At 34.4% G+C, this 25,797-nt stretch overlaps 1 protein-coding gene across 1 annotated transcript in view; it reads left to right on the top strand.

The window, feature by feature from the left end:
- The window catches only part of LOC144445091 (regulating synaptic membrane exocytosis protein 2-like), a 170,730-nt gene that overhangs the window by 51,812 nt on the left and 93,121 nt on the right, over positions 1–25,797 (top strand). The window contains exons 2-3 of the mRNA XM_078134642.1: positions 14,542–14,746; positions 22,442–22,471. Of these exons, the coding sequence (XP_077990768.1) occupies positions 14,542–14,746; positions 22,442–22,471 (235 nt within the window). The remainder of the gene's footprint in view (positions 1–14,541; positions 14,747–22,441; positions 22,472–25,797) is intronic.

Genomic DNA, 25,797 nt, shown 5'->3' on the forward strand with positions numbered 1-25,797 from the left:
GAATAAAATAAATATGCATACACAATCATAACTTGGGAAGAGTCAAGTGTTATAATTCATATTTCTTGTAACAAATGATGTTTAGTGTATGTGGTTATGACTTTGAATAATCACAGTACAAGTATAAATCCCGTATTTTTGTTGGTGTTTTCAATACGGCTTGCTTGTGGTACTTGCACACAGATTGAAGTGCAACTCATGGATATGTGACTGACTCAACAGATACATTTGTAAGAGCGAATATCTGGCAAAAACAACAACCTGTATGTACTTGCTTCATTTTTTGAAATTAACCCTTAAAACATGTTTCCCACTTCAAAGGCCCGGGTTTCAAACCCAAGTTTCCATATTAGCATAATAAATACATAGTACATGTACCATATTGGGATGACATAGGATTATTCTTTTGGTATGGACAAACTTTTTCTATAGCTCCACCAAGCAACTCTCTTTCATGTGAATGCAAATCCGACATAGATGTAACTTTAAAAGGCACTTCTGTGAAATCTCCCAAAATAAGCTCTACTCCTGATAATGGTGGTTATCTTACAGCTTCTGTATTTTTCTATTGTTTCTCATAAGTTAATCTTCATTCTACCGAGGTCCAGAAATTATTTGTTTTTTATAAACAACTACAAGTTTTGCCAAACAGGGTTAATCAGTCCTGTTTTGTCTGACTTTAAAATAACAAAAATGACTGACCAAAAAAGTTTGCTCTGCTGGTCATAACCAGTTACTGACTATTTTAGTATCATGATAATTATAAAGCTAAATTCAGTCCTTAACCTTATGTTTTGAGAGATTTTTATTTACTTTTCATTGTTCCCTATAAACTGCCCAGCCGACCTACATTCATCTTTTGAATGTTTAAAGGCTGGACAACCTTTACAAACACTTTATCAACAGCAGTAAAAGTACATACATTTTGTATAAATTATGCATGTTTGAGTTATGAAATGTTATCATATTGTGTTTGTTATTGTGTAGTCAAATACTATTATATTTATGTTAGATATATCTACCGTCTGTCAGCCTGTTGATAAAAGAACGCATGGATGTAATGTATGGATATATTTCTAATAGATTAGTATGCTTCCCATCTTTTCGATTTTACTGTTAAAATGACATATGCTTTGATCTAGGGCTTGATGTTAGTAGCAGTAGACCAGAGCACATGCACTGTAGACTGCCAAATTTATAAGGATAGTCAGTCAGACCAATGGAAATCACTACAAAATTGGAGCTGATTCAGGGATTTGAACCCTGGCTGCATGTAATTTTGAAGAAGAAAAGCTTTTAAATTTCACTATAACATTACAAAAACTATTAAAATTACCCTGCAATTTACATATTTACTCAATTAATAATAGTTATATTTTTGATTGATCATTCTTCAGTATTTTTATTCAATTTTCTTCTATCAATTTTAATATTTGTGACATATTAGTATAGCTGTAAATGCATGGATCGAGGCTTCATACATTCCTGAAAAGTCCAGGAATTTCAAACTGTTCTTGGAGGGTCTTGGAAACAATGTGTTCACTCCTTGAAAAACCCTTCTAGAAAAAAACTTTAGGAATGTTTCAGGAATTTCAGTGACTTAACCTGTCTATGGACTTTCCTAACAGTAAAAATGTACAATGTATATATAATGATAACGATATAATTTGTTTGAAAATCAAATTTGACTTACATGTACCTATCACTGTCACTTGTCTTCAGAATATATGTTGTACATGCAGATCATGTACATATACGTTGTATCAGGTCAAACAATAACAGAACTTCTTAGTAGGTAAGCATTCCAGGAAAGCCTAAGTGTTCATATTTTGGCACCTAGGCTGTCGACCTAATTTGCATATATAACCTACATAAGATGATGAATAATTGAAAGATTTCTAAAATTTACTTTGCCTTTATCTTAATGTGTTCTTGCCAACAGAGTGTATTTTGTATGAATTGGGTATCTAAACATCAAAACTTTGAACCCTCTGTGGGCAACAGCTTAAACAAGGCGTTTCATTCTGAGTCACCTTGGCTCATGACTTCATTTGCATATGTAGCTCACCTAGGATGATGAATATTTGTCAATACAATTTACATATTCTCTTTGGTAAACTTATGCAGCAGGCACACTGTAGACTTTATTTTTAGTACTCATTATTTGAATATTAACAACATATGGCCTGATCACACTCATAACTTAGTGTTCTGGGTATACATTTACAGTATACATGCACATTGTAGATGTAGCAATAATCTACATAGAAATATCATATCAGATGTGATGTAGCATATATGTAGTTGATGCTGGGATATGGTAGTAGATCATAGCCGTAGTAGTAGTTGTGGACTTGCATATACCAACCATACTTGGACAGCGTTACTATTACTGTATTAGGTATTGGGCTTCTTGATTTTGATAATAAGGGTAGGTGGTACTTATTTCTATTTGTCAAATGTGACACATACATTTTTCCTTATGCATGCACCAATTGAATCATTTTATAGACTAGACAGGTGCATTGAAAATGAAGTGCGAATACGCTCATGCACACTTCCATATCTAAACATAAGTTATGGATAGTTGGTACTTTTGTAGATGGTTAGATGATGAAACCTGGTGTACATGTATACATTTTATTGACAGTACGAACCCTGGTACACAGCTGTGGAAGGACAATGAGAGTCTGATGTGTTAATGCGTACAATGGCCCTAAACAAAGACTTTTAAATTGTGCAAACATGACATGGACATTTGTAAATTCACCTCTTTATATGTATCTGAGTATTATTACCTGTACAACTCAGAAAAAGTTGATGCCAGGATTTGTTTTATTCTGTCCTGTCATACATTCTATGTGATAAAAAAGCGAATCATATTATATTATTTTCTCAAATCAAAATAACCCAAAGGAAATATTTAAAATTTCTCTTAGGTAATAATTTCAAACACCATTTTACAAAACTGCTTGATTTAAAAGTGTACACAGGTTCACTAATGTTCTTGTCATACAATGTAGGTTCCTGCTTTCTTCATATTTATGTCTTTATTAAATAGTACATTTATACTATTACAAACAATGTATACTGTATTAGATTTTAGGAACCCTACATGTACTTGTAATTATGACAAAAAAACTCATGTATATCTATGTGTTGTGACATACATATAAATATTTAACACTCGTCGTTCAGAATTTTTGGATGTCTTAAGTCCTGCAGATACAAGGGGTGATGTATAGTGAAGCAATTCATCGCATTCGATGAGGCTAGCAACTATGACTGAGTGTGTACAAGAAGCAACTAATTGCTTGGCGAGTCGCAAGGCAAACTGTTACACATGCATAGACATATAAAAGTTACAGGTCAATTTTGAAGGTCAAGTCTTCTAGCGCTGCAGAACATTCATAAGAAAAGTTATAAAATTGTTATGCCAATAAAATGACTGAAAACTGGGAGACATATTAATATTATAATAATGAAACTATATTCAGTTTGTTTAACTTAAGGCGGGGTTGATCTTTCCAATGTCGCTACTATGTGTAGCATTCAAATTCGGGAAAAAATGATATTCAGCTGAGATCAAGCATTCATAAACGCTGTAATAGTAATAAGAGGTAGTTGTGGTGATAAATCGAAATTATACAAAATGTATCAAAAACACTTGCTGAAATAGAATATTTTTACTAATAATGTGGGGCCAAACATTGAATTTCATTCGACACATGTATATGTCAAAGGTTTCTGGTTGCGACGTAACGAGGTGGCTACATGGAGCAATTCAAGCAACTCAAGAAGCAACTTGCGAGTAGTTGCAGAAAATCTGACAAGTTGGATTCTTTGCAATGCACGTAGTAGCCCTGCGATTATGTCCGAACACGAGGCAATTCGTCGCATGCAACGAATTGCTTAGTACATTGCCCATCAAGTTGCCTCATGTAACTAGGCATTTATGATGGATCCATGGGGCAGTAAAGATCATTGAGATGTTTGAGGAAACTGGTAAAAGCTGTTCATAATATGACTGTATAATAATCTATTGAGAAGTGGTATAATGATGACAGGTTTGATACAGCAGCTGCGTGGACAGGATAGTTTACTACCGGTATATGTGTTTATATATATTGTTTTCATTCATACATGTATCATTCCATTTTAGACAGAATGAATGAAACAAGTTTTTGAATTATAAAAATGAATTAATATGTATATGATAACGATTTTTCAAGCAGGTAAAATCTATCAGTGTTCTCCAGTCATTTTTCCAGGATTCCTCAACAAAGTAATCAGGTACAATGCATTGTAATGTACTTTTTTTATAAATCATATTGTCGGTTTATTTCAATCTGTCTTTTCAGTTATTTCTATTATTTTAACAATACCAAGGCACACTTCTATTTGATGTCATAATTTTATGTACATGTAATAATCTTATCTAAGCTAATCTAGTCTAAACTGTCAGTTTTATTGATATTTCCCCCTTTCTAGCTGTTCAGTGTTACTGGCCTTTCCAAACATAAAGCAAAATAATGCATGTATATCACCCAAAAATGTAATATGTATTTGCACACATTCATGGAAAGTTGTACTGTACGTCATTTAAATGAAGCAACTTACGAAATGGATATGAGTTAATGTAAAATTCATTGAAGAAATTAAAGTCTTGTCATCAAAATTGCAGATTCATGGTGTATGTTTTCATTATAAAAGCATAGTTTTTTGAGTGGAAAGAAAATTAATATACATACACCAAAACCCTTGTATTAAATTGACATGTGAAAACTTGTAAAAGCAAACAATAAGACACATTTTACAAGAAAAGTAACAGATTGTAACTGCAATAATACTAACATGTGCATTATGGAGATTTATATTTGATGGCTTAGATGAGTGGTATGGAAATCACACTTCTTTCTTTAAGTACCAATTTTCACAGACAACTTTTTTGGTACATAACCCCATTTCAGAAATAGAAATAAGGGTACAATGTGTACATTGTATAAAAAGGCTATTTTAAGACAGAAACTACACGTAAAGTTATAATATTATAGAAGGATGGAGTATAATCAGTAGGGACAAAGAATTACAAAACCCCAAACACCTTAGAGTCTGAACATGCAGTCTTGAATTGCAGCTGAAATTGCATTGGTTTGGTGTTTCACTCTTGTAACATGGCATTTTCTTTTACATATATACTCAAACTTCTGATGCAAAAGAAACAACTCCATACATGTAGGTGCCATGCACCGTGGGGATGCAGAAGTTCTCAAGTTGATATGTTGATTATCAGTTAAAAAATAAACCATTGAAAACATTAAAATTATTAAGTCCAATGTGTAATAAATTCATAAGAAGCCTGTTTTTATTGCACTGTGAAGAATAGCAATGCTTATCACTGTTCAATGTGATTGGGCAAAGGCTCCTGTGTTTATTGTGTCTCTGTTATTGTTAGTCTAGAGTTGAAATATGTCTGTCTTTGTGTCAAAAACATAATGTCCCATGAGTGAAACACCAAGCCATCATCATGTCGAAGTTGTACATTTGTATGTTAGAAGAATGCATCCCCATGTTACTTTGTAGGGAAATATTGCACACCCCTTTGCAGCACAAATTTATTGCTATACTGATCTTTGAAGTGACGTATATCAATTTTTCAACCATCTTTCACTGAGTAAACTGGTTGATCTCATGAATTCTTTTCTGTATGCACATCATTATATCCTAAAGGCATGTGACTTACGATGACCTTTAACCTTCACATGTAAGGATCATGATAAATTTTGCAGAATTGCTGACTATGGGTCGTCAACCTATCATCTGTAATTTATTTGTAGTTTTTGGATTGATATGGCTTAAGGCTATATATTACATACATGTGTACTCTTATGAAATTACCTAAGTATCTTCAGAGTACATGTACATGTATGCTAAATTTAAAGTAGCCATGTGGATGAAAATTGGCTATTAAGCTGTAAACTTCAATTGATAAAACAACTTTACCATATTTTTCTCTTTGGAAATACAATACGGAAATAAAGTATATGAAGTCCTTATACAAATGTATGTAACTCAATAAATTTCAAAACATTGGTAAATGTGTAAATGCACACTCTCAATCTACAATAGTACAAACCAAATGTGTACACATGCATAGTACATAATTATACTTACATGTACACTTGCATAACTGTAACTTCAACAATCTGACAAATGTCACTGACTGCTGCAATCCCATGAAACTAACAAATACATGATACAACCATGTATGTAACACAAGTGTATGTATATGTACATGTAGTGCTGCTCAGATGCACATACATATCCCCAGTTTTGAACTTGCTTGATAGTTTTCATTGTTACTCATGAGCTACCTGAAAAAATCCAGAATAATTTTGATAGGATAACCCGTAAACAGATACTCTTAAGTGTTAACCATATCAACTGAAACAGAAACAGAATAGCTTTGATGGGATAATCCATAAACTGTATTGGAACCACAGTCAGATCAATAACACCACATTAATAAAACCCTCATGGTAAAGTTTCTCTTATGAGTAGTACATGGTATAAAGTGTGTACATGTAAGTATTTAACACCATTTAGTTGAGTATTTGATGTATTTTGTTTTGATTTATGTACAGGTATCCTACCACTACCATTACATACCGGTATTGTACTTTTTAAAGCATCAAATATATCTTTGTAAAGTGTATTGTACAGTCACATAATCAACGGACACAGGTACTACCACTGCCATACTGTACATGCACTTATAAGTCACCAAGCATACACATATTATAGTATAGAGTGTATTCTACAATCATGTAATCAGTCGACGTCTGTACTTTGAGGTCAACCTGACATTGAGAATGAAAATAGCTCCCATATGTTCGATACACACATAGTAAAATCCATAGAGAGTTTACATAAACACACTATGGGGTTTGGGTTGTGCATATTAAAGTGGCTATATGGATGAGAATTTAGTATTTATTTTGGTTTTTATTTGATAAAACAGCTTCACCATGTTTTTCTACTTGAAAAAATAATATGAAATAACATATACCAAGTCCATGTTCACATCTCAATAAACAACAAAACATTAAACAATGTGTAAAATGTTTGTTATTGTACGTATAATAACAAACTTTTTACACTTTGTGCATCTTTTTGCAATGTATTGAGTTATGAACATTTATTTGTATATAACAACTACTTTTTTCCAAAATAGATCTTTTGTTCATATTTGTACTATATATTTTATTCCTCCATGTAATAATAATATTGATAATAATGTTGGTTTTTTATACAGTGATTCCCACTCATAAAGCGCTTTACAATTATTGCCTGGCACTGATACATAGAGGCACAATGGCCCTTTATACTTCTTCAACTCCCCGGGGAGCATGCAATTCATTGCAGCCCTAGAGCATAAATGAGTATTAAAGCATTCATGTTGCAACCTCTATCCTACCAGGTCCCCAATTATACAGCTGGGTTGACTTAGGCACAATTATGGTTCAAATCTTGCCCAAGGACTTTAGCCATTCAGAAACAAACGGCAGTGATGGGGCTCAAACTTGCAACCTGCAGCTGCCAAGCCGGCCACTCTAACCATTCGACCATCATGACTCCATATAAAAAATTAGGTGCAAAAAAAATGGAATAATTCATCTGCAGTTAAACTAAGATTTGCAATCACACTTGCACAGAGAAAAAAATGACTCAAATCCCAGAAGCATGATAAAGTATTGAAGATAAGGCATCACTTATTGACAACAATTTATTAGTAGTTTCAGGAGTGATTAACAAATAAATTATGAAGTAACAGCTCATAATTTTTGCTGTCAGTGCTGGATATTCAGTTTATAAATGTAGGCGTACGTTGTCTACAACAGCTGTCCTCTCTCTCACTGCTGAATTAATGAGGTAAGGTATTAATGACATCAATCATCATGGATGTTGAATATTTCTGGAAAATAACGATAGTTTATTTTAAGCTATGACTAAAAGCAATATTTCGATGAAGTGCAAATACTCAAAAAAAAAAGGGGGGGGGGGGTTTACACAGAAACCGAATGTTCAACACTTATGAAAAGTTGTAACCAATAGTCATATTCAAAAAAGGGCAAATTTCTGGAAAAAAAATGTTTTATACATAAAATGTACAACACTGTGACTAAACATAAATACAAATGGTTGCAAATTATAAAAAAAAAAATCAGCATTTCTGATAGTTTATTTTACTACATACAAATAATATATTAAATACTTGTATTTTCCGAGGGTACTATGCAGATGACAAACATTTTTATTGCTTTTTAATGTATGGCAAGGTTTCATCATCATTATCATACTGTGAATTGTACTTAATACTATGTACATTATATGGTGATTGTTTTTCGTAAGTAAATGAGGTCCTGATTATTGTATTGGCACATGTCGATAGATACGTGCACATATGTGTTAGAGATATGGGTATCGCCATCAATATGGTACATGTGACATACTTTCAATGCTACCTGTGTATGGATGTACAGTTATTTTCCTGAAGCTAATGAAGTCATACATTGTACATGTACCATGCGATAGGCTATTAGCACATTGTTATATTTATCGTTTTTCGACCTGTGGATTTTATCATTGTCACACTACAAGTTGTATATGCATGTACATGTATGTATGTACAATTGTTTTTCCAAATGAAGTCATACCAATATGTAAATAGTGCCATGCCTATGCCACACATAATGATTGTTTTTCAATACATTGGTTCTGTCGTCGTCATCATTATTTCTTTCAATAAGTTAATGAAGTCATTGTGATTATATGCATGCCACACGTGACATGTTGATTGTTTTTTTATATATGGGTTTCTTCAGTGCCATTTCCTTAAACAAGTTAGATGAAGTCATTGCGGCTGCATGCAATGCCACACATGATGACTGTTTTTCAATATATGGGTTTCGTCATTGCTGTTTCCTTAAACAAGTTAGATAAAGTCATTGTGATTATATGCATGCCACACATGTTGATTGTTTTTCAATATATGGGTTTCGTCATTGCCGTTTCCTGAAATAAGTTAATGAAGTCATTACAGCTGTATCATGTATGCTTGCCACACATGTTGATTGTTTTTCGATATATAGGTTTCATCCTCATCATAACTAGTACGGTACATGTCATACATGTACATATGTATGAATGTATGGTTGTTGTGTTTGCCCAAATGAAGTCATCTGGACCATATGCATGATGCCACACATGTTGGTTGTTTTTTAATACATGGGTTTCATCATCCTCATACATGTACATGTGCTAGTCCTAAGTAGGTATGTTTGTTGTTTTACCCCAAAATAAAGTCATATGACCTACAGACATGCCACACATGTTGATTGTTTTTCAATATATATGGGTTTCATCATCGTCATAGTACATGTCATACATACATTATATGGATGTATCGTTGTTGTTTTTCCACAACTAATTAAGTCATAGATACCATATGTGTACCAACCTGACGTCACAATTGATGTCAGAGGTGTTCCATTCTGTGCATTCGGAATCAGCTTTAATAGTATAATAAACAGCTGGGTTGTTGTTTTTCAATTGTGTCGTAAAAAATAACTTGAGAATGATAATTGTCAATAACATCTATAATGGATGAAATCTCCTCTCTTGCATCTTTATAATTAGTTTTTTATAATCAGCTGGTGGTTTGTGTAAAAAATAGGGTATTACATGTACGATAATTTATTTATAAATAAAAATGATTGCTTGAATGCAAATGTAGAAGTATTAAAATCATGATCAGTTTTTGAATAGGGTCACAAAAAAGTCCATATATACAGTGTAGCTCGATAGTTTTCTGGTCTACTAATTTTTATATTAGATGTGTTGTGTTGTGTTATGTTGTGTTGTGTTGTGTTGTGTTGTGTTGTGTTGCATGTATCTGTACATGTATGTTGTGTTATGTTATCTTATGTTGTTATCTTATGTTATATTATATTTTATAATATATTATATTATATATTATGTCATGTTATGTTATGTTATATTATATTATATTATATTATATTATATTATATTATATTATATTATATTATATTATATTATATCCTATATTGTTTGCTGTACAATCATACATTTTAATACTTATTATTAGTATTTGCTTATTAAAAGTGCAAATTCATAATTAGATTGAAACATTGTGAGCAAATTGCTTAAGCATGAAAGCTAACATTTTAAAGGCTATCACCCTATTGTAGGTTGTAAATACGTAGACTTCCTAGAAACCAAGTCCTAGGGTTAACATCCATTGATGACAAATAACTTATTCCTCAACGATCTTCAGTGAAAATGGTATGATTCTATGAATGTATAATTTGATGTTACTGAACCTAAACAACATGTTATATAAACAGAGTGGATGCTTTTTTAAAATGAAAATATGATGTACATGTCTACAGATAAAACCTTGATTAAACTGCTCGTACATGTATATGTAGTCTTGTAGAATATTGATTAATGTCTATGCATGACTTTGAAGGCATTACAGATCTGCATCTAATGTTGTGGATATCATTGATAGCATATTACTAGTGTACATGTAGGTTTATCCACAGTTTTTTAGTGTATGATAAGCATGTATGTTAAATTGTGTCATCAAATCATTGCATTATGCCAAAATACCAGATTGACTTAAAGATTTGCCAATAGATGATGGTTATGTCAGTATGTGTGCTTCAGTAAGAATTCTATATAGGCACTGACTCACCTTTTCGTATGCAGATGAAAATACTCCCATCCCACCTCCCAAAAACAGTGTAAACTTAAAAGCTTTTTCAAGAAACGCCTGATGATAAAAATTCATAACTTTTATGCTCGAAGATTATTTGCCAATCAAGTGTGTATGGAAGAATTACATCCAGATTTACATGTATGTAGTGAAGAATGATTGCAATGTACATGTACATGTAGTAGTACCATCTTTATTATCAGTGTTTGATGGAACACGGGTAGATTTTACCTACTTGACATCCTTAAGGTTGTTGTATAGGCTATTTTTCATCCAATTCTTTATTGTAGAAATATTGTTGTAACTTTGTTAAAAATAAAGATATTGACACCAAATTTTCTGAGTTTGTCCCTTTAATATTCATCATAACATTAAAAACATTAAAGTAGAGTTTGTTTAAATTATGATGAAATTTGACACCTGTGTATATTATTATATCATATTTTTCATATTTTCCACTCTGTAATAGGCAATTTTGATTTTTTTTTAATTTTTTTTTTACAGTTGTGATCATAAATATACATGTCAAAATCTGTCTAGACAAAATTTTGAAATTTTGATCCAAAATGCTTCAAATTAATTGTCAAAAAGGCAAATTTTGTTGTATGCGTACCCCATTTTCAACAAAGTATTGCCGAGTGCCTGTTTCACTAACAAAAAATCCCTCTAACCAGTTTCTCGTCCTTCATCTCAATTATCAAATAAAACAAACCCGAATTCCCTAGCATGTATAATAAGCTAGAACGAGTAAAATGAAGAAACGTTCTAAATGGTCAAAAAGGCAAAAAAATCCCATTTTTTGACAACTTCGCGACCATTTCGCGGTACTTGTAAAAACAATACTTGCGAACGCGTAAAGTGATTCTGTCTCTTTGAACCCTCTAGAATGAATAAAAATCGTAATATGGCTTGAAAACAGGTTAACACTCTGATATATGGCCGCTTACATTGCTAATATGTAGCGTTTCGATAATGCGATCAACTGTGTCAAGGCTAGGGGGACATCAACAAACTCATGCATATTGCGCATGCGTATCTTTGATTTCAATACGGAGCATCCGGTCGCTCAGGACTTTCTACAGCGTGTTATGAAAACTTTTAGCTGCCGCTGGACAACCCTTGAAGACTCACTACCATATTTGGCATACACTACCACGATGCCGAAAACGAAAATAGGTAAAAGACGTTCCAAACTTCGTTACGAGGCCTTGGCTGAGAATGGAGGGACAGTGTTTCCGTGTGATCATATCTAGTCATGACTCATGCTTGCAGACGTGGTGTGATGGTAGATTTAATATGAATATGACCTTGGAGGACAATTGTCAGACTAAAGTTTCGAATTACTCCCTCTGAAACTACGCACCGAACTACAGCAAATCTTATGTATTTTACGCATTTTCAATAAAAATTACATAGAAAAAATTGTGTCTGCAGACAACCATAAATTTGTGTCTGCAGGCAACCATACGCATTCCATTAGCCCAAGAAGACAGAGCTCGAGCGAGTTTGCCTACAGTGTGAGCTCACACGTGTGAACGGCGCGGTACAAGCAAACATGAGGTCTATGAGTATGATGCAAATCGTCGTTCCTGAAATTGCCTGTTCGATAGTCCATGACGACTCAAATGTACAATGTGAGCAAAATTGAAATGTTTCAATGTTTCAGTTAGGTCCTCAGTGTAATATTGACGTGTGTTACGTATCATTCCCTGGGAAAATCATGATTTCCATCCGCAGATTGCTATAAATAAACACAGTTGCTTTGGATTTGTTTGTTGTTGTGTCTTTGATTACTTGATGTGTCGCCCATGTCGGCATGCAATCTGAAAATGGTTGTTTTATTCAGGAAAGCGACTCTTAAAATGTATCTAAGCCGTTCATAAAATGTTCAATATTTGTTGGCACTATCAGCTAGTCATGACATCGACTAACATCGTAGAGACATACTGGGATTATATTTACCGCTACGGAGACCAAACTTGGCTCGATCAGTATTCACCGTACCGCATGCATTTGTTTTGAAATACATCGCTTGTGGTTGTATCGATGTGAACTCGTACTCGCACATGTGACGGTGATGTTATATTTGCCTTTTAGTCTAGAAACGAATACGACGTGAATAGTAATACATGTAGTTTAGTTAAGATTGACTGCCCCGGCTTTCAGAGATGACACCGTGGCTTTTGGAAATAGAACAAGTTTAATCAATCATAAAACAGCCTTCACCGAATTTTGAAAAACAAAACGTGGAAGGAAAATCATTTGACTTGAGATCGTGTACGTGTGTACATAATACATCGACGCCGTACTTCTGAACTTACGCTAAACTCGGAGTGTGGGCGATACTTCTGCGGGCACCTGATTCTGTCAGAAGCACATGCTCACGATGACAAAAAAATTGTCATCCATCAAACTTTTTTTTTTCGTCTTTAAATTTATAACAATTGACAAAAATGCCGACACTCAACGTTTTACAGTCAGGCATTTAAAATACTAAAACATCTTTACGGCAGACTCTCACACTCCCCGTGTGTGTGTTACTCAGGAATTTGTCGTAGAGGGCGCATCAGACTCCCCAGCAAAATGTCAATTACTCTTAATCAGTCAAAGTTTGTGGCTGTGTTACTGCTTATTGACGGTATGCCCTTTGCTAGTTCCGACTCCAATGCGTCTAAATAAATATGTATGAGTGGATTTACATAGTTTTATTGATAAATTCACCTGACGTCCTAGCCCACACAGATACCTTAACTGATGTGTGATGTGATTAGTAAACAATTGACTTTTGACCTTTGAGAGGCATTTGACAGGAAATGATGCCAACCTGATAATTACTAGTGCTAATATAGTACAGTGTCAATTTCATCCAACTCATTAGCAATGTTTAATTCCACTGGGACAGTGTACATGTACTATATGCATACATACATGTAAAACAAACAACAATTTATACACTGCCCAGAATATGTTAGTGACCTTGTTTCCTATAAGAATCCTAACGACATTGTATTTCTTAAATGTTTTTATTCTCAAGAATCAGAACTTCCAAAGTTCATATAATTTTGAAGTATAAGTCAACTTTGTAGACATAAAAAGTTTTTCCCTAAATCTTTCATTTTCCCCATAACATTTGGGGGATTTTCTTTGTGTATTTAAAATGTCATCAAGTAAACCACATATTGTTGTTTACCCCAACCTGAGAAAGCTACAGTATCATGTAGCAAAACAAGGGCAATTAAGCGAAGAAGTTTACTATAGAGGTATTGTAAGGACTATGTATTTAGCATATGACACAACCCCACCATTGCAACGATGAATGCGAGTACCCATCTTTCAACACTTACTCAAATGTCATGCGATTCTGTTATGACATCGTATTATATTTGTTTATCCAAAATAATGAATTTCATAAAAAGTGAAACTTTCAAGGGTTTTCATGTACATGTACATGTATGTGTCATGATTATACGTTAATTTGCAATTGCATACAGGTATGCGATAATGTTTTCAGTATTTTGTTACATAGCAGTGGAAATATGACTAGTATGTGTGCACACAAATGCAAGTATTCTAGATGGTAAATATGTAATAATTCAGAATTTGCCATTGCAGAAATGGCTTGGCCATGTGTTCTTTGTTGCCACTATGTTACGAAAAGCTGGCATTTCAGTGATACCCATTCAAACAATGTAGTTTATATTACAGTATTGTAATGTTATTTTTTGCTTTGTAAATTATAGGCAACTTCAAGATGATCTGGACAACTACCAAAAGTCTGTTAAACAACTAGATGATGAAACAAAACTACGTGGCCCTCAAAACGGTGCAGTTTGCCAAATTTGTCACAAAACCAAGTTTGCAGATGGAGTTGGACATTCATGCAACTATTGTCAATTGAAGTCTTGTGCTAGATGCGGAGGAAGAGTAACCCTTAGGTCAAACAAGGTGAGTACTCTTAAGGCATTTCAATTTGCATATCCAGGATTCATTTTGATTTGCATACCAGGATGCACTTTGATTTTCACACCTAGGATGCACTTTGATTTGCACACCCAGGATGCACTTTGATTTGCATACCCACGATGCATTTTGATTGCATATCCAGGATGCACTTTCATTTGCATACCCAGGATGCACTCTGATTTGCGCATCCAGGATGCACGTTTATTTGCACATCCAGGATGCACTTTGATTTGCATACTCAGGATATATTATTCTGATTTTAAATAGTCCTGACAGGGGTGATCAAATCCGGTGGTCTGAAGTCCAGGACTACTTTTTTTACCTGTCTGAGGCATACAGTCTGGGATTTGAATGTGCCCAGTGTCTGAACTCCTGACACAATAAAAACATTTGTTGTTGAGAGGTTCCAAGATTGTCTGAAATGAAAACAAATATTGGACCTGAATTTGACACTTCCAAGGACTACCATATGTATGTATTAACAGGATTTGCTTGCTCCTTGTTCTTGTCTGTGGCTCCATCTAAGAGTATTGGTAGTGTTGTATTTTTTATCAAATGAATTAATCAAGTTCACAGTACAATGTTTAGAGCAGTTTGTTCAAAACAGAATGAATTTTGTTTTGTTTTGAGCTAATACACTTTATACAAGGTGACTAAGAATGGTGTTTTTGAGCAATTTGTTGAAGATAAAATAAAAATAACCCATTTAATGAAACATTAATTTACTTGATAAATAAGAATTGTGTGATCAGACCACTATGTTCAAAATGAGATAAAACAGTTTTCCATTTTCAGTAACTTGCTTGATTAAACAATTTTGTAGAATAACAATTTAAAAACAATTTTGTCTTCTGGGCAACTTGTCAGAATGAAGTAAAATTTAATATGTTTTAGCGACTTGTTCACAATAATATTAAAATTAAAGTTGTCATGTTCTCATCTCAGCAAGTTCTAGATAAAATGAAACGTGTATATTCACCAACTCATTCAAAAGAATTGTAATAGAATCAAAAAACAAGATACAAAAAAATTTATTAATGTTCAACATTCATTTGAACATGCAAAATTAATGCTATATTTACGAAAGGCAGATGAAGTGGAGGCCCTGGTTTGCAGTCCCGACTTCCAATTAAAATATTCAATGAAGTGCATTTATTCTTTAACAATATATTAGACTCGGAACACTCATAACTCAAGTCACCAATTGGTTGATTGTCAGTTCGACAATTATTAATTTTTGTGTGTGCAATAGTATCTTAGTCAAACATTAGAATAGTTTCAATAGAGTTATTTTCAACTTAGAGCTGAAAGTCATTACTTTCTTATGATACAAACAGTGAGCACGATATTTGAATATTAGATATCGTTTCCTAAATCCTGCTGATGACAAATTGCTGAAAACTTACGAAAACCTTTTCAGTTTTCTCAATATTATCAAAGGTGATATATCTTAGCTCATAGATGAATAGTGTAATCAAAAGATGAGCTTTCTAATTGTTTGAAATTTCAAAAAATTATAATAGATGGCTTATATGTATCTCCCTGGCTGAAGACTCATTATAGCATAATAACAACATCAGACATTTTAATAGAATAGCACTAACATATTATGAGAAGAAAATTGAATACTGACGATAGTTATGAAATTATAATCAAAATTCGAAATTGAATATTACAAATATCATTTGATGTATTATACAAGGTAATTGAGTGCGAGAGCTGATATGAATTGTATTGTTTGAGCACTACAAAGGCGAGACCTAACTTTAGAAAGGGAAGGATGTTGGTTGGTTACTGTGTGGACGGAAAGGGTGGTGCTCGCAAAGTGTGGACAGGTAGATTGAGTGTTGGTCACTAAGGGTAGACTGGGTATTGGTCAGTGAGTGTGGACAGAAAGGGTGTTGGTCACTAAGGGTAGACTGGCCGGGTATTGGTCAGTGAGTGTGGACAGGAAGGGTGTTGGTCAGTGAGTGTGGACAGGAAGGGTGTTGGTCACTAAGGGTAGACTGGGTATTGGTCAGTGAGTGTGGACAGGAAGGGTGTTGGTCACTAAGGGTAGACGGTATTGGTCACTGAGTGTGGACAGGAAGGCTGTTGGTCACTAAGGGTAGACTGGGTATTGGTCAGTGAGTGTGGACAGGAAGGGTGTTGGTCACTAAGGGTAGACTGGGTATTGGTCACTGAGTGTGGACAGGAAGGGTGTTGGTCACTAAGGGTAGACTGGGTATTGGTCACTGAGTGTGGACAGGAAGGGTGTTGGTCACTAAGGGTAGATGGTATTGGTCAGTGAGTGTGGACAGGAAGGGTGTTGGTCACTAAGGGTAGACGGTATTGGTCAGTGAGTGTGGACAGGAAGGGTGTTGGTCACTAAGGGTAGACTGGGTATTGGTCACTGAGTGTGGACAGGAAGGGTGTTGGTCACTAAGGGTAGATGGTATTGGTCAGTGAGTGTGGACAGAAGTCCTGTTTGTCAGTGAGTGTGGACAGGAAGGGTGTTGGTCACTGAGTGTGGACAGGCAGAGTTTTGGTCTCTGGATGTGGACAGGAAGTCTGTTTGTCACTGAGTATTGACAGGAAGGCTGTTGGTCACTGAGTGTGGACAGGAAGGCTGTTGGTCACTGAGTATTGACAGGAAGGCTGTTGGTCACTGAGTGTGGACAGGAAGGCTGTTGGTCACTGAGTGTGGACAGGAAGGCTGTTGGTCACTGAGTGTGGACAGGAAGTGATGTTGGTCACTGAGTATGGACAGGAAGGCTGTTGGTCACTGAGTGTGGACAGGAAGGCTGTTGGTCACTGAGTGTGGACAGGAAGGCTGTTGGTCACTGAGAGTGGGGACAGGAAGGCTGTTGGTCATTGAGTGTGGACAGGAAGGCTGTTGGTCACTGAGTGTGGACAGGAAGGCTGTTGGTCACTGAGTGTGGGGACAGGAAGGCTGTTGGTCACTGAGTGTGGACAGGAAGGCTGTTGGTCACTGAGTGTGGACAGGAAGGCTGTTGGTCACTGAGTGTGGACAGGAAGGGTGTTGGTCACTGAGTGTGGACAGGAAGGTTGTTGGTCACTGAGTGTGGACAGGAAGGCTGTTGGTCACTGAGTGTGGACAGGAAGTGATGTTGGTCACTGAGTGTGGACAGGAAGGCTGTTGGTCACTGAGTGTGGACAGGAAGGCTGTTGGTCACTGAGTGTGGACAGGAAGTGATGTTGGTCACTGAGTGTGGACAGGAAGGCTGTTGGACACTGAGTGTGGACAGGAAGGCTGTTGGTCACTGAGTGTGGACAGGAAGGCTGTTGGTCACTGAGTGTGGACAGGAAGGCTGTTGGTCACTGAGTGTGGACAGGAAGGCTGTTGGTCACTGAGTGTGGACAGGAAGGCTGTTGGTCACTGAGTGTGGACAGGAAGGCTGTTGGTCACTGAGTGTGGACAGGAAGGCTGTTGGTCACTGAGTGTGGACAGGAAAGCTGTTGGTCACTACAATGCATGTGTGGACAGGAAGGATATTTGTGATGGAGTATAGACAGGAAAGGTATTGGTCACTAAGTGTGGATGGGAAGAGTATTTCTTTATTTGTCACTGAGTGTGGACAGTAAGTGTGTTGGTGATTATGTGTAGACAGGAAGGGTGTTGGCTACTGAATGTGGACAGTAAGGGTGTTGGCCACTGGGTGCGGGCAGGAAGGGTGTTGGTCACTGAGTGTGGACTGTACACTCAGATATTTATCACTCAGTGTGGATTGGAAGGGTATTGGTCACTGGGTGTGGACTGGAAGGCAGTTAGTGTTAGTCACTAAATGTAAATAGGTAGGTTATTGATCACATGAATGATGTTGTCATTTAGCAAAGGAATCAGAAAGGATTCTCAGAAAGGATTGCAATGTATTGGTGTTGGCAGTGTTCACATATTAGGTATTGGCCTTAGAAATAATATCCTTGCTTCTGACTGCAATTTTAACATCTGTGGTATTTGCACAGTTTTGACTGGAAAAGTGTTTTTATTCATCAAGACAGAAGGAGTGTTATCTTAACAGTATGGTGGCTGCACTTTGTGTTACAGCTCTTAGAATTAATGGTATTGCATCTGATATGTAATGACTATGCAAGAACAGATAACAATCAATACTGTCATAATTAATACACATCAGTTGTCCTCCAGTCTACTACAGAACAGAAGCAGGTGCTTGCTCCTCATTTGCATAAATAAAGGATATGATGTATACTGGGACACAGAAATACATTTCTCGTTTTAATGAATGGAATATTTTCTGAATGAAAGGAATAACAAAGTGTAAACAATTCATTCCCTGATGTCAGCATAAAAGAAAAACCTTCGGATATATGAGGAGCCTAAATTTCCTTGCATGATATATATGTCAGTTAACTTTTAGTCAGGGTTCTGAATGATTTCAAGTAATCGGAAGGAAAATAAGTGACAACTAGTAATGAAAGATTAATTGACATCGCTTCCTGAGCAGAGGCACAGGTGTGTGTCAACTCATATCTATGAATCAAAAAATATTCAAATTAAGTGCCTTGCTGTCTCTGTACATAGGAATATTATCTATTCCACCCTTCAGTAGATATAATTATTATGACATGGAATATGCAGACTTTTACAAATTGTATATTCAGAAAATATAAAACAACATACATGGGTTAAATGACCATGTACATTTTAATATGCATGTGGTCATCGCTGTAATGAGAAATGGAAGTCTCTCTGAACAGAAATTGATGTATAGTTCAATGATATGTGTATATTCATTAGTGTTTAATTATCATAACTTTACATATGACCCATCGATATAAGTTCCAAATTTAAAATTGATCCATCATTGATTCGCCATTGACCATTGAAGCCTGTGCGCAATGTAAGAGGTCATTACAGATAACACTAAATTGACAGTTAATACATTATCTAATCACATTGCAGTAGGATATGTTTGTTATCCAAATAATGGAAGTGGGAACTCCTCAGTGTGGCCTCCTTGTCAAGATACTTTGGTAGCCTCTGTCAGTGTTGAGCTATTCCTGGAAACTGCTCAATACTCGTGTCGTAAATTTCATGTTAAATTCAATTAATAAAATATGAGTCTGGTACTAGTGCATGCAAGGAGAGAGAGAGCAAGAGAAAATGAGATGAGAGAAAGAGGGAGAGAGAGAGAGCACAGAGCAACCAAGGCAAACACAAGTCAGCTGTGCTTGTAATTGATTTTCCTCCCACTTAAAAAGACTGGGTCAATATTTTCATAGCATTTCAATATTTGTAATCACAGGTAATGCAGGTAATATCAGTAGATATACCTAATATGTATATACACAGACATACGCACACACATACATACACACATACATATACATGTATACATATACACACACATACATACACACATACATACATACATACATACATACATACATATATACATATACACACATACGTACACACATACGTACATACGTACATATGTACATACGTACGTACGTACGTACGTACATACATGCATACATACATACATACATACATACATACATACATACATAAATGGAAACAAATTCAACAACATAGCCATTTTAGATTTTATGTGTTTTAAGTTAAGCAGTTTTGGAAAACACACATTTAACAAAATTTTCTGGCATCTAAAAGATAAATGTTCTCATAACACATCATTCAGTATTTAGAGTAAAATGTTAATTCTAATAACAAAAATTTAACCTTTTTCAGGTTCTATGTAATTTTCAAGAGTTTTTCGAAAAAATAAAAAGCTAAAATATATTGCATTTAAAAGAGTACATCTATATATAATATTATATACCATATTCCTATCATATGCATGTTGTGATGTACCATAAACTTTAGCACCAGGCATACATACATGTACATTTTATTTTTTTAATTTTTTTATTTTATTTATTAGGAATGTTCTATGGGGAACAAATCCCATTTACAGGCTCCTAAAATACAGGATACAAATAAACTACACAATATTCCATATATTATACCATGTTATACATTACATGTACATGTACGCATGTGCTTGTCATTGAAATACTTTTTTGACATATTTTTGGTTTTTGATAAAAGAAATGTATTATATAGCTTATAAGTTATATTGCAGTGCATCACAATTAGTCAATTTATTTGTCCAATAATGTTATAAGAAATATCACTAGGCCATTGTTTTTTTATGAGCAATATTCATAATTGCCATTCAAAAGTGTGCCTCATTGTTCAAATTATTGAAATGTCACTTGTATGAAGTGTCCAATAGTGACAGCAATGTTGTACAGGTACATGTGAGACTCCATTTTTAATCATACTTACCTTAATATTAACGTCAGTTTAATTGACAGCTTCCTGGATTGTCATTTATTGTTTACCGTCCTTTTAAAATGAGTTTATTGTACTTTTTAGAACAAATATGTATGCCTGGTACAAGGTGTGACAAGTCACATTGATAGGTTGCATGTACATCACATGATCTTTAGCCTAATTACATAGTACTAGTAGTCAGGACAGTCTCAGCAATATCTTCCTTACATTTTTGTATTTGTGATATGTATACAATACAGCTCAAGTTTCCACTTTTAATTTCCTAGTCTAGTGTTTTTTTTGGAAAGGATAATATATTTGCACTGATAGCAATCATACTAGTGCACCCATTATCCCTTCCACTTGCTAACATAATGCTGGTATTAAAAGCTTTAGTACCAGCCTGGTGCTAGCACTGAGCTACTTGTATATGTACTTTTGGTGTGAACTCTGTGCTGGTGCATCCATTAACACTTCCAGTTGCTAGCATAATGCTAGTATACAGCCTGGTGCTAGCACTGAGCTTGCCAAGTGCTAAGCCTGATTCTAGCCCAGTTTGAAAGCACGTCTTGAACTGTACTGCTGATAAAACTTCTAACATCTGAGGCTACCACAAGTGTATATAGATTCTTGCATCTGCATGTATATTACAGCACCCTTGTGTATTTTGTGACAAGTAGTTATTCAAAACAAATATCGTTAAAAAAAATGGCGGGAAGAAATAGTGCCGAAATGACATGCATAATTTAATATGTGAATTTCCCAATTGATATGCAGTTTCAGAAATTGTGACAAGTGGTGATTCAGAATAAATATTGTGAAAGCAGATTTGCAAAAAAAAAGATATTTATTATAAATGACATGCATAATTTAATATGCAAGTTACCTAATTGATATGCAGCTTTCAAATATTGTGACAATGCAAAACAAAATTTGGAAAAAAATGGGCATGAATAAGATATTGAATTATTTTATATCAAATAGATGAAATTCAATATTTTTTTAAAGTTCCAGTTCACTAATTAAAAAATCTACTGCAAAATAAACTAAATTTGGAAAACTGGATCATTGTTGATTTTTGTAAAAATTGTTGTCCTCCACACAAATTTCAGATTTTTCAACAACAACATTTTTGTGTACCTCACAAAATAGTTTACATGTCACAATAAAGATTGCAATCCTCTGTTTTTGGACCAGTTGGGAAAATGTTTTCACCCGCTGTGTCATATTCCCTCGTATATATTTTGAGATTGCCCCATCTGTGATGTTTAAAGCAGGTGTGATGACAAATGTCTTCTATGTTTATGACGTATACTACATGTACGTAGACTAGACTACTAATGGACTATCTTTCCCAATCATTTTCATGCTAGCCGTCAGACCAGAAAGGTGGCCAACCTCAGGTATTTATGAATTCCATGTTCTTACCCCTATGGTTGGCATTGGCATGTGTAGATCATCACTAATGAAACCTGTTCGATAGACACCTCAATACAATGTAACCTTGCTATTATGAACATGTCAGAGATGTATATTGTGTGTAATATTGAAGAGTGTACAACTAGTGAGTCATGTTACGTACTGTTTAAAAACTAGTATCACTTAGACATTGCGTAGGTTATTATCGAAACTATCGGTATACATCATGTAGAGAGGTTCACTATGCAAGGCTACAGTGTATTTCTGTCAAGACTCTCTGTGTTTATTTGGACACTAAAACCCTGTAATGTGGACATATTTGTTTATTTGGATACTAAAATACAAATATGGACATATTTGTTTGTTGTGATACTAAAAATTTCTGATATTGACATATTTTTTTATTTTGATACTAACATTCTAATATGGATTCATTTGTTTATGTTGACACTAAAACCTCTATAGTATGGAATTATTTGTTTATTTGGACCCTAAAACTCTGTAATATGGACATATTTGTTTATTTTGACGCTAAACCATGGACATGTAACAATGTTTATTTGGACACTAAAACCTGTAATATGGACACATTTTGTTTATTTAGATGCTAAAACCTCTGTGATATGGACAAGTTTATTTATTTGGACGCTAAGACCTCAAACATGGACATATTTGTTTACTTGGCTTATATTTGAACTCTAAAGCCACTGTAGATTTTGTAATATGGATGTATCTACTTACATGTATTTGGACACTAAAACTGCCATAAAAGGGATATATTTCTTTATTTGGACACTAAAGCCAATATGGATAATACATGAAGTGTAACTGTCAATCAAGCTATGCAGTTGTTGACTACATTGGCAATGTACATTGTACATCACAATTCTTATATCATATATGCCATGTGAATTGTGTTTATTTTGCAAATTTTAATCCAAAGTTCTCGATCAAGTTGACTGAGTCACAAAACTAGGACTATATAAGCTGTGTTTATATTCATTTAGTACTAATTTATAACAAACGTATCCCCAAATTTGGACATGCCCAAATCTGAAAGTTGATTTTGTTTGCCATCCCTTCTCATATTGAAATGGAATTCTTATTAGCATATGAAGTCCGCCCAAAGATTGACATAAAATATATTTAATTTTAACTGTCATCAAGAGCAGTAGTCCAAGTAAATTGAATAAATTTTACATTTACTGTATTCATATCCATCGACGTTTAATACATGTATAAAAATATATTCAGATAAACAGTTTAATAAAAAATTGATAAGTCGATGACTTCTGACATTTTGGCTTCGAATGACAAATTTGATAAATGTTTAGATTATTTGGAATAATCAGCTTCATTTCGAAAAATTACTGAATTACAACTGACTTTTTGTAAATGTTCACATATTACATGTATTTATCAGCCAATTACAAATTGATTATTAAAATTACAAATTATGTATTAAATTATTATTATATTACAAATTATGTAACTATGCAATTTTAGTTTACAAATAACTAAAATTACTATATCATTTCTTAACAGAGTGGGTGATATTATTGCCATCCATTATCAACTAATTCTTATAATATCAAATATGATTTTATATCAATCCAGTTCAATTTTCAGACTAATTTGGTTATAACTGAATAATATATTTTTTAACATTAAATTTTCAAAACCATGTGTTTTGGTGTCAGCCATGTTGAGTATGACTTTGAGTTAAAAAAACATAATTTTTTGATAATTTCTTTGTAAATAAATAATATTAGTGTTTGGTTTATTTTTTATGTTCTAACTAAGTATTGTGTTTGGAAAAAAAAAATCCATTTTTTATGACACAATATATCCATACCAGCGGAGGTTTTAGTATAGTAGTGTCTGAAGCTGGCTGGTCGACTTGGTAACCATTTTCTTGATATAGTTGCCAGGATGACCATAATACCATGGTGACAAAGGTTTTAAGATTGTTCAATTACAAATTTGACAACTCGATCCATAAAAAAGTGTCTGAAAAACTAGGTGTCTCAATATAAACAGGTTTCATTACTACCATCAAGTACATACAGTACATGATACCCCTGTAGACACAGTACCATTGTGTTGGTTATTTTAGTATTGTGCATGTTTTTATTCTGTACATGTATGTGTACGTTGTCAAGGGGCTTGAAAATGTATGGTACTACCATTGCATCTACACCTTCCTGGACTGATGTTAGCCGCATTGTAGAATTTTTGCAATCACTGCAGAACTTTAGACTAATCTTGTGTATCCTTGTTTAACTGAACAACGGTTTACCAGTGGCAGACATTTGAAAATTTCTTCTCGGTGCCAACATGTCTACAATTTATGATAGAAACTAGTTAATCCCAGACTGATCTTTGTCTGTCTGGACAAAATTCTTTGTGACATTTTGCTACATGTTATTGTCTGGCTCCACAAATTCTGACTAGCATTGCTACATTTTATCATTTGGTGTAACAAATTAATGTACAATTGATACATTTTAATCCTTTTATAGGTGTAGATAAACTAAAAGTAGCCCATGCAATGAAAATGTACTGTAATGTTATCAAGATTTTTGTCCGTTTGCAAAACTACAGTGATTTTCACACTACCGTACAGCTTTTCTGTTTGATACAACCACGCAGAAACCAATAAGAAACTGGACATACTACACTTTAAGAAAGCAAGATTGAATGACTACAGTTTCTTGCTACATTTTGTCTCAAGTGAAATGAACTATGCATGCCACCATAGAGACTTTAAGTGAACATTGCCTTCTTCAAGTTTTTGATACTAAGAAAAACATTGGCGTCTGAATGATGTCTGCATGGAGTTGAAATACATTTAAATGGTTTATTTCATTTAGACTAAATGTAGCAAAACATGCGATCTTGATATTGAAGTGTGGCATATGCACTTTCTTGTTGGTTTCTGCATAACAGTATTGTGAAATTCACTGTAACAACTTTCACACTTGGCACATTTGTCTACATTGCATGGTGAGTCAACACAATAACATTTTCAAATGGCCACCACTGTTAAACTGTTGTCCAGAGTGAAGCAAAATCTAGATAAGTTTTACGGAGGTTGTATTATTCCTGATTATCACATTGAAATGGTTATGATGTCAACAACTGACTTGATTTACATGCAATCTGACAATAAATATTCCATGTTTATAAACAGTATGTACATTTGACCATCACCTAAGTCCTTCAGAGTGTGGTAGTACATGTACAGTTATGTGTAATTGAATAGCTTGATGCTATCAAGGTAAAGGGAAACAACGGTGGAGCAGATTTT

The sequence above is a fragment of the Glandiceps talaboti genome, chromosome 13 (genome assembly GCF_964340395.1).
Source record: "Glandiceps talaboti chromosome 13, keGlaTala1.1, whole genome shotgun sequence".
Classification (NCBI taxonomy): domain Eukaryota; kingdom Metazoa; phylum Hemichordata; class Enteropneusta; family Spengelidae; genus Glandiceps; species Glandiceps talaboti.